At 36.6% G+C, this 12500-nt stretch overlaps 1 protein-coding gene across 7 annotated transcripts in view; it reads left to right on the top strand.

The window, feature by feature from the left end:
• Nmdar2 (glutamate ionotropic receptor NMDA type subunit 2) overlaps positions 1 to 12500 on the top strand; it is a 671980-nt gene that overhangs the window by 380148 nt on the left and 279332 nt on the right. For all 7 annotated transcript variants that reach the window (XR_012967269.1, XR_012967266.1, XR_012967267.1 and 4 more), the window contains one exon: positions 9342 to 9525. Coding sequence is in view for 3 of the 7 variants with exons in the window: in XM_076200978.1 (XP_076057093.1) it covers positions 9342 to 9525 (184 nt within the window). In the remaining 4 variants the exon portion in view is untranslated. The remainder of the gene's footprint in view (positions 1 to 9341; positions 9526 to 12500) is intronic.

The following is a 12500-nucleotide window of genomic DNA, read 5'->3' as shown; positions in this document are numbered from 1 at the left end:
TACGGAGCTGCTTGCGAATTGAAAGGGGGTGTAAACAGTGAAAACAATTGAGAACCACTGAATTAATTTAAGTGCATGAGCTCACAATGCTAAGAAATAAGGTAGATTGGGGTTGAACTCCACATATTTATCTAGGATTTTTTTAAGTGTTAATTGCATTTGAACTCATAAATAGGTAGTTTGTTAACAAAATTACAATACCGTCAAAAATTATTTTTTCATTCATTGATGGTTGATCTTTTATGGTTTTGTAATATCTAGGGTGGATTTTTCGAGTCAACCCAATGGGAGACTATAAGTTTGAGTAGATTGTCGTCAGATAGGAGAGGAAGTGTAAACCAAGAAATAATCTTTGAATATGTTGTTGTAAAATGATGTAACTTGTAAAGGAAAAGCCAAGAATTTTTTGGTTTTGCGTTTTGGATTTACCACAAAGGTCTATATAAAAAGGAAAACAGGGATATTGTATGAATGCCTTTATATCAGAGGAAATTTCCTTTGTAGTGTGCATTGTATATAAACGGTGGGAGTGGTTTGCTAAAGAAACCGGTAGTCATTTCAGGGAAAGTAAAAAAAATAGTGCTTTGGGATCCTGCAACCATTTGAGCGGGGATATTTAAATGGTCACACTGGGGCAATTAAACATATAGCATATGCTTAATGATGATTGTATGAATCTAAAAAAAAAAAGATCATTACAGAAAAAAGTCGAAGGATTAAAGAATATATAGAATGCTGTTACTGTTACCACTATAAAACAGGAGAATGGTGCTGAATAAACCGTCCTCAATGGTTATGGGTAGAAATAATGAAGGTCATTTCACCATCTAGAACAATGGAAGAAAATGATAAACACAACATTGAGTGAGCATTTCAATCGTAGAGGTTGAAAAGAAGAAATGGGGAGTACGTCAGAATATTCCACTAAGATGATTCGGTTTTCAAGTCGAGAACTCCCCCTATCAGGAGGCTAGAACGGTGCCCCTCACAGAAGACTCTGTAACTTGACGGCAGGGTTCAAATTGCCGTCACTTCGACCCCCACCGCAAGCAACGACGCTCTAACCCACGCGGTCAGCGAGCATGAAATTAGAAAGACGAATCAATAATTGCACACGCGATGTTACAAATATCTGAAAATAAGTATCACATGAATTCTTATTCTAGAGATTGAAATCTGAGTCTGACCCAGTTGGTGAAAAAACTTAGACTTTTCAAAGTTAGGAATATGGGAGGCACCAAGAGCGCTCCGCCTACAAGCACAACAACCAACTTTAGCTCGCAACTAAGAAAGATAGGAGGGAACCAAGGAAAGGCTGTTATCGATATGCCCAGATACCTGAGTCTCCACACCGAAGGAAAAAGGACTGGTCTTCTTCAGAAAAGGAATTTTAGTCTCGTGCAAGAAATAAGGGGGACAGAGAGTTAGAAAAAAAATACAGATGCCTTCCTGTTGAACGCCTGAATATCGTCTCTATGATTGAGATAGATTCTTTTCCCTCTCAAAAGGTGAAGCCTTTATTGTTATCTTTTCAAGCTGGTTACAGTTGAAATGATACTTGCGGTAAGGAAAATAGATATGGTGTATTGGATATAGAGAAGAGACCTTTGAGAGTTTACCGGATTGTTCAACAAGGGGACAGTTATTACATACGTACATACATATACCAAAGGATTTTTCCCCCTTACACGAGGGGTAGCCAAAAAGAAAAAGGCATAGAAATCACTCCCACCCATTTCATTTCCCATATATTCCACTCCCCTCCACCCTCCTCCCTCCCTCCTATCTTGGCATCTTTCTCCTGTTATTGTGGAAACAAAATACTAACAAGAGTCAGTATTTTGCCATGACATTAAAGATATTGGTGTCCATAACAACCGCAGCGCAAGACATCTTCATTATTTCTATTTTCCATTTTGGTGCATCTTGGATATTGCCAGGACATTATTTCCTCACTTGTTGCAAGTTTCAAATTGATACGGCAGTCCCTACATCAATCCTCTTCTCTGTATACAGACATTTCTGCAATAAAAAAAGAAGTTGAGTGACTTCAGTTATTTTACCATGTTAGTGTTTGATTTTATAAGAGGCACCTTACCTCAGCATACCGTCATGCATACATATATATACATACATACACATACACATTTACATATACAGTATATATACATATACATATACATATTTTACCATGAGAGTGTTTGATTTTATAAGAGGCACCTTACCTCAGCATACCGTAATGCATACATATATATATATATATTTATATATATATATATATATACATATACATACACATATACATATACATATACATATACATATATACGTATATATATATATATATATATATATATAAATACGTATATATATATATATATATATATATATATATATATATATATATATATGATGTAAGCGGAATAGGAAACACAGGAGTCTTAGTCTTGAGTTTATTCCTGACTAGTTTCGCAGGTATGCTTTTTCAAAGGAATATGTGTACAAACGGGCTGTGGGCATTATATACATGGGGTGGACCTCACCACCTCTCCGAGTTACCATAGTTGGTGGCGAATGTGAACATCACATTGTGGCTCACGTAACAATGAAGACATTTTTACAATTAAATATGATAACACTAATACCAAAGAAATTATTAAAGGAAAATGTAACAATAGTAATGATAACGATGAAGATGAATATTAAATAATAATATTAACAATAATAACAAAAATGATAGTATCAATACGTTATCATTACTATTGTTACATTTTCCTTTAATAATTTCTTTGGTATTAGTGTTATCATATTTAATTGTAAAAATGTCTTCATTGTTACGTGAGCCACAATGTGATGTTCACATTCGCCACCAACTATGGTAACTCGGAGAGGTGGTGAGGTCCACCCCATGTATATAATGCCCACAGCCCGTTTGTACACATATTCCTTTGAAAAAGCATACCTGCGAAACTAGTCAGGAATAAACTCAAGACTAAGACTCCTGTGTTTCCTATTCCGCTTACATCAACCTGTCAGAATGTCTCAACATATATATATATATATATATATTATAGGCGAGAAATGTAATCACACATTTGTCAATCACGTTAAAACCACTGTTGGAGTAGAAAAGACTGGATACGGGGAATCTATATATTTCGATTGCAAACTGCAATTCTCTTCAGCATATATATATATATATATATATATATATATAATATTTATATATATATATATATATATGTATATAAATATATATATATATGCATATATATGAATATATATATGCAAATACATATACATATACATATATACGTATATATATATATATAATGTATATATATATATATATATATATATATATATATATATATATGCTAAACAGAAATGTAGTAGCACATTTGTAAATGACACACAGGAAACCCACAGTCGGAGAAAATATACTTCGAATAAAGAAGAATCCTATATTTCGGCTACCAACTGTAGCCCTCTTCAGGAAAGTACATAAGACAGAGGACAAAGGGGACTTATAAGCTACAGAAAAGAGAAGGAATGTGGACAGATGACCTCACTCAGGCGCGGGGCAAACTGGGGTGGCGGAGGAGGGAGGGTGTGAGGTGAGGGGGGGTTGTAAGCCCCGTACCAGTTTGCTAACAGCTGCGCGTGAAATGATGTCAGGAGTCCACTGTCCTTTAGAGATATCAATATTAGGGCATTCCTCAGTTAATGCTGATTCGACTATTTTTCTCCTGAAACCGCAGTGGGACTTGAACACTAATCTGGCCTTACCCCAAATATTTCTCCCTCCGCTCTTCTCGTCACTAACTTTCCACAATAGTCCATGAAAATGATGAATAAGACTGGGGAAAGCACACTTCCTTGTTTTACTCCTGAAGTTATGCTAAACCATTCCCCATTTCCCTGCTGGGTCTTAACGCGGCATGCATCGTTTATGTACGTGCTTTTTATTGCCCTTTTAAGTTTGGGAGGAATGTTATACTTTTCTTTATCCAAGATGCACCAAAAGATCTTTCTGGGAACCCGATCGAATGCCTTTTCCAAGTCGACGAAAGCTAAGTAAAATTTTCTAATCCATTCCCAGTTTTTCTCAGAAAGCATTTTTAAGGCAAAAAATAGATCGATGGTAGATCTTCCAGGACTAAAACCATATTGCCATTCGTCGAAGGTCTCCTCTACTGTCCCCCTTAATCTCATTTCTAATATTCTAGCATAAAGTTTTGCTATATGTGGTATTAAGGCTATTCCTCTGTAGTTTTTACAGTCAGTTTTGTCTCCTTTGTTTTTATATATAGGGCATATTATTGATCTATTCCAATCTTTAGGTACTCTTCCTTCATCCCAGCATTTGTTCAAGATGTCCTTTACCCATAGAATTCCATCTTCCCCGATGTTTTTTAAAATCTCAGATGGAATCATGTCTTCTCCTGCTGCTTTGCCATTTTTCATTCGATTTAAGGATGATTTTATCTCTTCAACGGTAATTGGATCTTCGTCCGATTCTAAGAGTTCCTCTACATTGTGCTCTGGCTCATTTTGTTCTACGTTATTTGGTATATTCAACAAGTTTTCGAAGTAGTTTTTCCATCTACTGTCAATTTTCTCGGCGTCTGTTAGTAGCTCTTCTCCATTTTCATCTTTAACAGCATATGATGGTGGTGCTGATTTCTTTCTGTAATTTTTAGCCAAGTTGTAAATTAGCTTTCTAGTTCCTAGTAAATCCTGTGCAAGATCTCTCCCAATTTTCTCCCATGTTTTATCTTTTTCCTGGTTCTTTACTCTCTCCGCTTCTCTTCTAGCTTCAATGTATTCCAGTCTATCATCCATTTGCCTTGTTCTCATCCATTTCCGAAATTTCCTCATTTTTATTTTGACAGCTTCTTTGACCTTTTCTGTCCACCAGGGTGTTTGCTTTTTCTTTTTACCGTATGATGTCTTACACTGGACTACTTCCTCTGCAATTTTTGTGACAGTTGAATGGAAGGCTTTCCAGTCCTCATCTAAATCTTCTGTTCTAGTATATTCTGTTCTACTCTCTCTCAGTCTGCGATGGAGCTCCTCTTTACAGCTTTCAATTTTCAAATTTTCTACCAAGAATCGTTTTGCGGCTTTACATTTTAAAGATTTTGGTTTGGTAAGTTTCAGTTTGGCTACGACCAGCCTGTGGTCTGAATCACATGAAACCGATGGTATGCTTTTTACATCATTAGATCAATCATGGAGTTGTCTGTATATTCATGTTGTATATTATTCCATCTATACCACGTCCATTTATGGTTTTCTTGATGCTCATAAAAGCTATTCATGATACTCATGTTATTGAACACACAAAAATCGACGAGCCGTTCACCTGCAAGGTTCTTTTCCCCAGTGCTATGCGCTCCTATGACATTACAAAGGATTACAAAGGCAAAGCATGCCGACAGGAGACCTTTTGATCCATATCTAGTCGGATGCAAAAAAAAAGAAAAATCATATTAATAATAAATTAAAACTATAACAATGTAAATAACAATTAAAATACATAAATAAATGCATTGGTATTGTTGAATAACAAACAGGTAAATAGTAAATGATAATAAATTGACATATAACTAATAATAAATGAAAATCAGACAGACAAATTATAACAAAACAAAAACAAATAATATAACATAAATTATAATAATACAGCATCCTATTCGTTCTTGTCCAATATGTCCATTCAAGTTACCCATGATGATTACATTATCACCGTATGGCAAGTCATTTCTAACATTCTGTAAGTCTTCATAGAATATTTCCCTTTCATCAACCGATCTTCCTTGTTGTGGGGCATAGACTTGTACAAAACTTAAATTTAGTTCATTTGTCTTAATAGAAAAAGCCAAAATCCTCTCATTTTTCTGTTCTACCCTGCTGATTCTTTGTGCTAGTTCTTCAGGTAACAATACTCCCACTCCATGTCTGGTATCTGCACCACCACTATATATTAGCTGGTAGTTATCATGTAAGATCTTACTGCCTTCGCCTGCAAGTCTTGTTTCACATAAACCAAGAATGTCAATTTTTCTTTCCTTCATCAGTAAAATCAGTTCTTCTTCCTTCGCTCTAAGCGTTCCCACATTTAAAGTAGCAACTCGTAAAATTTTCCTGGAGTTTCTAGAATCGTTTCGGAGACAGTGTCCATTTCCGCGCAGTCGGTGATCAATGTTGACGTCAGGGTTCCGAGGCAAAACGTGAGTTTCTTGAGAATGATCAAAAGTTTGCCGGCTTGCTAGGCCTGTCGCAGACTTCGAGACTATTGATTAGTACCATCTGGCGTCCACTTCCCTACGGTTACAGGTATGTCTGCACCAAACCCAAGTAAAGACGCCATTAGGGACAAGCCGTCGCACTTCATCAAAGTTAGCAAGTCTCTTGTCCAAGTGGGTGCAAACCCTTGGACCGCGACGGATATATATATATATTTATATATATATATATATATATAGATATATATATATATATATATATATATATATATGAAGATCTGGAGTCCGGGATCCATGTTGAAGGGGAGAAGCATGAACATCGGACTCAAAGTGGGAGGTTTAATGCCCGACGTTTCGGCCCTAGTCCTAGGACCGTCTTCAGGGGTGTAATGATATACAGTGGTCATTGAGCTTGGTTAGCCGTGGTTGGAACTGGGAGAGATAACCCGCACTGCATCAGAGGTAACGGCCAGGATACTCCAGGACAAGAATATACAGGTAGCACATAAACCACGCAACATTCTGCATCACAACCTCACCAGGGTCAAGGACATGGAAGCACCCACTCAACAGGCGAGTGTAATGTACCGCATTGGTTGTTTAGATTGTGATGTAGATTACATAGGAGAAACACAGAAGAAACTCGCCACTAGAATTGAAGAACATAAACGGGTAGTTAAACGGAAAGATACAGCCTCAGCACTTTATAAACACATGAACGAATTACAGCACTACATTGACTGGGAAGGAGCGACAGTGGTACACAGAGACAACTCGAAGAAAAGGAGATTATTCTTAGAAACGTGGACGATAAGAGAAGTTAGCGTAAACAGGTACATAGACTTAAATCCAATATACCTGGGAACTAGGAACACAAAGACAGACTTAACATAAAGTGTCATAAGTTTCAACAACTTGAGTGAGAGAGGACAGGGGGAACAAAGGTCACAGTGTGTATGAACGTGATTTAATTTATTTCCTTTTTCGTGCAAGTGTGTAGTCCACTTTTTCACTTGTTGTGCAAGTGGCATTTTATTTTATCTTATTTTTATTTTATTTCATTGTATTTATTCTTTGTAATTAAAATTCATATGAGATCCATTATGTACAAAGCGACTGGAGGAGGAGGGGGACCCGGACAGCTTTGGCTTCGGAATACCTCTCCCAATTCCAACCACGGCCAATATATCAAGCTCATTGACCACTGTTTATCATCACACTCCTGAAGACGGTCCTAGGACTAGGTCCGAAATGTCGGGCATTAAACCTCCCACTTTGAGTCTGGTGTTTACGCTTCTCCCGTTTACATATTTATACATACACACACACACACACACATATATATATATATATATATATACATATATATATATATATAGTTTATATATATATGTATACAAAGAAGAGAGAGGAGCGATCTATAGATGGTCAGTAGGTCGCTTCTCTTTCTTCTTTGTTCCAAAGTCGGTAACTTCAATTTAGCCTGTCTCTCTTCATATGGCAAGTTTGAAAGTGTTGAGACCATTTCCGTGGTTGCTTTCTTGGTTCTTTCAATCTTATTTATATTTTTTTGGTACTGGGTGACCAAAAAGAATATAAAGAAAATTGAAAGAATCCAGAGAGTAACCACGAAAATTGCCCCAACAGTTTCAAACTTGTCATATGAAGAGAGACTGGCTAAATTGAAGTTACCGACTTTGGAACAGAGAAGAGAGAGAGGTGACCTACTGACCCTCTATAGAATTATGAAAGGCACGGAAATACTTGATAGAGAGAATTTACTAAATTGGGACAAGGGAAGCACAAGAGGACATGGAAAGAAACTCAAAAAGATAGTTATAGAAGATATCTGAAGAAAAACAATTTTCCACACAGAGTGATGGACACTTGGAACAAACTGGACGAAACAAGAGTGTGTGCAAAAACCATACACGAATTTAAGAGCAAACTAGACACTGCGAGATACAAAGGCGAAACACCACGACCGTAGCTCCCTTTCCCGTAAGATACAACTAGGTAAACACACACACACATACACACACACACACATACACACACACACACAAACGCACACACACACACACACACACACACACACACACACACACACATACACACACACACACACACACACACACACACACACACACAAAACACACACACATACACACACACATTCACACACATATATATACATACATACATACATATATATATATGTATACATATATATATACATATATATATACATATATATGTATATATAAATATATACATATATGTATATACATATATATATGTATATATATATATATATATATATACACGTGTGTGTGTATGTTAATGGTGTATATGGGCAGGATATTTTCTTTAATTCATACATCGTTGAAAGTGATGGTTAGTTGTGCGCTTCTAATCTTATTAAAGGTCTTTCCTATATGCTTTACTATGGTCTTATTCTCCTTTGACAGGAGCTTTATGACTACGCTATAGGTAATCATTTTTGCCAGATCGGGATTTCGCGTACAAGACCCTCTTCAGTATCTTGGGATATTCTCACTCTATAGTTAGAATGATAATGTATACATACATACACACACACACACACACACACACACACACACACACACATATATATATATATATATATATATATATAATATATATATATATCTGTGTGTGTGTGTGTGTGTGTGTGGTGTGCGTGCGTATACATATATATATATATATATAATATATATATATATATGTGTGTGTGTGTGTGTGTGTGTGTGTGTGTGTGTGTGTGTGTGTGTGGTGTGCTTGCGTATACATATATATATATATATGTGTGTGTGTGTGTGTGTGTGTGTGTGTGTGTGTGTGTGTGTGTGTGTGTGTGTGTGTGAATGGATTTCGAAATCGCAGCTGACAATAGCACATTTATTATTAGTAACCCGTCACCCATGTGTCATCTAAAATCTCTTTTAGACTTAGGCATCCTAACAAAGAAACATGCGTATAAATCAAATTGAAAAATACATGTATAAAACCTGTGTTTACATTGGTTTATTAATGCAATCCTTCTTAACCACTCCTCTTCTTCGGCAGGTGTTCATTTTGAAACAGACATAAATGCTCTACTGGAAGCCATCGTCAAGACTATCCGTGTGTTCGGATACGGCGTGATGAAATTCGTCAGCGACACTCGAAATGAGCGTAAAAGTCTTTATCCGAAACTTTCCTGCGAGGGCCATTCTAACGCGAGGTGGCCGCTAGGTAGCAGCTTCCACAGGTAAGTCTGAAAATACATTTTTCGTTATGTATTATGAAGATGGTTCCTCGTTAATAGGAATACCCGTACCATCCCATGTGCTCTGACCAGAATCGAGGAAAATCAGGTGTACGTGCTCTGTGAGAGGAGGGACTTTTTTTTTTTTTTTTTTTTTTTTTTTAGGTAGGATTGTGATGATCACTTTTGTGAATATAAATAACAAAGGTTTTGCTAAACTGAGCATTATTATCAATGTTGAATGGATACAAGAATGAGTAAAACAAAGACTTGTGAACATGAAAAAGGTAGGGAAGCTTTCTGTTTACTGGTAAACACCCACGACAGATTAACGACAATACTGAGGAACAAGTCTCTGCATCATGGGGCAGGGGAGAGGCCAAACACAAAGAACGAAGCATTGTGCCACGACTTTCCTTTGTTACTATCGACTAGAGTCCTGCTTCTCCCCCTCCTCCCTCCTGGGCCGCTATATATAAACAAATAAACCTTAAAACCCGCTCACTGGTAATAGCCCCTTTTATACACAACTCTCCCTTCTTTTTTGCCGCAGACCTTTCTTCCTCTCCCACCACAGAAAGAAAACGGACATTGTGAAGTGGTCTGACCTAGATGCTCCATATCCACATGTGAGTGCTTCGTAATGCTAACAGAACCTCGGGTGAAAGGCTTGATCCTCGTCGTTTATAGGTCCAAGATCCCACAGCCTCTGCCCACCTCAGACGTGAGGTGACCTCAGCTCCCTCCGGATATCGCCACTGCAGTGGCATACCATGGACACCGTCTCATGCGTTTATGTATGAACTGTCCCGGACCACCTGGAGGTCCGAGCGGGTGCCCCCCCCCCCCAAACCACGAAAGAAAAAAAGCTCCTTGCGAGGTTCTCGGTGCTCTCGGCTGCTCTGTGGCCTGCGGGGAAACCAGAACGGTCTCTTCCATCGGAGAGGCTTCATACTCAGGAGTAGGGTGGGAAGTTCTAATTGCTTGCGATGTAATATGCACGTCTGAACCATCCTCTCCCCCCCCACCCCCCAAGTTAGACATCCCAAAAGTTCACCTTCGCAGTCTACGCAACATGCGCATGATGGAAGCTTCACTTTAGGCATCCTCGTATGATTCTCTACCAAGCTCGTGGTGTGGTGATGGGGTCTTCTATTGGAGCACTCTTTGATAATTCCTTCATGGGGTCAATTGAGACAGGATGACCAGATCTCTCAAGGGAAAGTATGCTAGACAGCTACTGAAATCATGCTAGATTGGCAAAAAAAGGAATGCCAAATCCTTTGTTTCTCTTAATACGTTCGGTTTTCTGTTATATTTATGACTAATATAATATTATTTTTAAGGGAAAATATGCTAAATTCAGTATAACCATGCTAAATCTGATAACTGACTGAGAGACAGGTCTTCTCCAATTGCGATATACGCCAGATATGTCGATGATATATTTTTCAAGATCTGAGTTATACGACAGCAAACAGGAGACACATAAGCTTAATGCCATTCAGCCTGAAGATGGGCTCATCCGAAGACCGAAACGTTAAAGCAACCTAAGGGGCAATTAATTGGCAACTTACCAGTATATCTACGTTAAGTATCTTGAGATACAGAAAATCTTAGTATGAAAGTAAGAAGTGCAGAAACAGTACCCCGTCCATCTACGAGAATATATTCTTCCTGGTATATAAATATATGTCTGCGTATATGCATATACATACATACATATATATATATATATATATATATATATACATATACATATATATACACATGTATATAAGCATATATGTATTATATATATATATGTATTATATATATATATGCGCACACACACACACACACACACACATATATATATATACAGTATATATATATACAGTATATATATATATATATATATATATATATACATATATATATATCTATTTGAATAAGGTGGACGAGTAAGACACAGGTCTAGGGACGAGTTTATTCCTGACCGGTTTTGCTTAGAGCATCTTTATTCCTCTGAAGAAGATCTTCTTCAGAGGAATAAAGATGCTCTAAGCGAAATCGGTCTGGAAGAAACTCGGCCCGAGACCCGTGTCTTATTCTTCCGCCTCCCTCAAACATGTCACATTTATATATATATATATATATATATATATATATATATATACATATATATATATATATATATATATATATATATACATATATACCTGTATATATATACCTGTATATATATATATATATATATATATATACATATATTTATATATATACAGTATATATACATATATATATTTATATATATACATATATATGTATATATATATATATATATGTATACACACATATATATATACATATATATTTATATATATGTATACATATATATGTATATATATATACATATATATATACATATATGTATATATATATACATATATGTATATAATATATATATATATATGTATATGTATACATATACATATATACATATGTATATATATATATATATGTAATTATATATGTATATATATTTATATATATATATGTGTGTGTGTGTGTGTGTGTGTTTGTGTTTGTGTTTGTGTGTATACGTGTGTCCATGTTTTTTTCAGCGATATTCCTTAGACGTTTACCTGAAAGGAAGGCCTTTGTTTTTGTGGAGGCTTCTCTCAGCTGAACAGAATCGTCTGTTGCCAGCTCAAACGAAAGTCTGAGTTGCTGGAAGCTCCCTCGAAGGAAGAAGAGGAGCGGAACCTCGACAGGGGGGATTTCAGGAGGAGTGTCCGAAACGTGAGCAAGCAAATGCATTCACCAACCTCGGGCCATCCATAGAATAAAGAAGATCAAAACGAGATAATTCTGCTCAGGGGAAGGGACAAAAATGGCGGAGCACTTTAGGAACACGAAGTCAGACAAGTAACATATCTGGGGTTCTTCACAAAAAGAAGACGAAGATGAAGTAGAAGAAGAGGAAGAATTAAGAA

This window comes from Oratosquilla oratoria, chromosome 17 (assembly GCF_046742065.1).
Source record: "Oratosquilla oratoria isolate Oo_2021 chromosome 17, ASM4674206v1, whole genome shotgun sequence".
Lineage (NCBI taxonomy): Eukaryota > Metazoa > Arthropoda > Malacostraca > Stomatopoda > Squillidae > Oratosquilla > Oratosquilla oratoria.
This window is presented reverse-complemented; position numbering and strand designations above follow the sequence as displayed.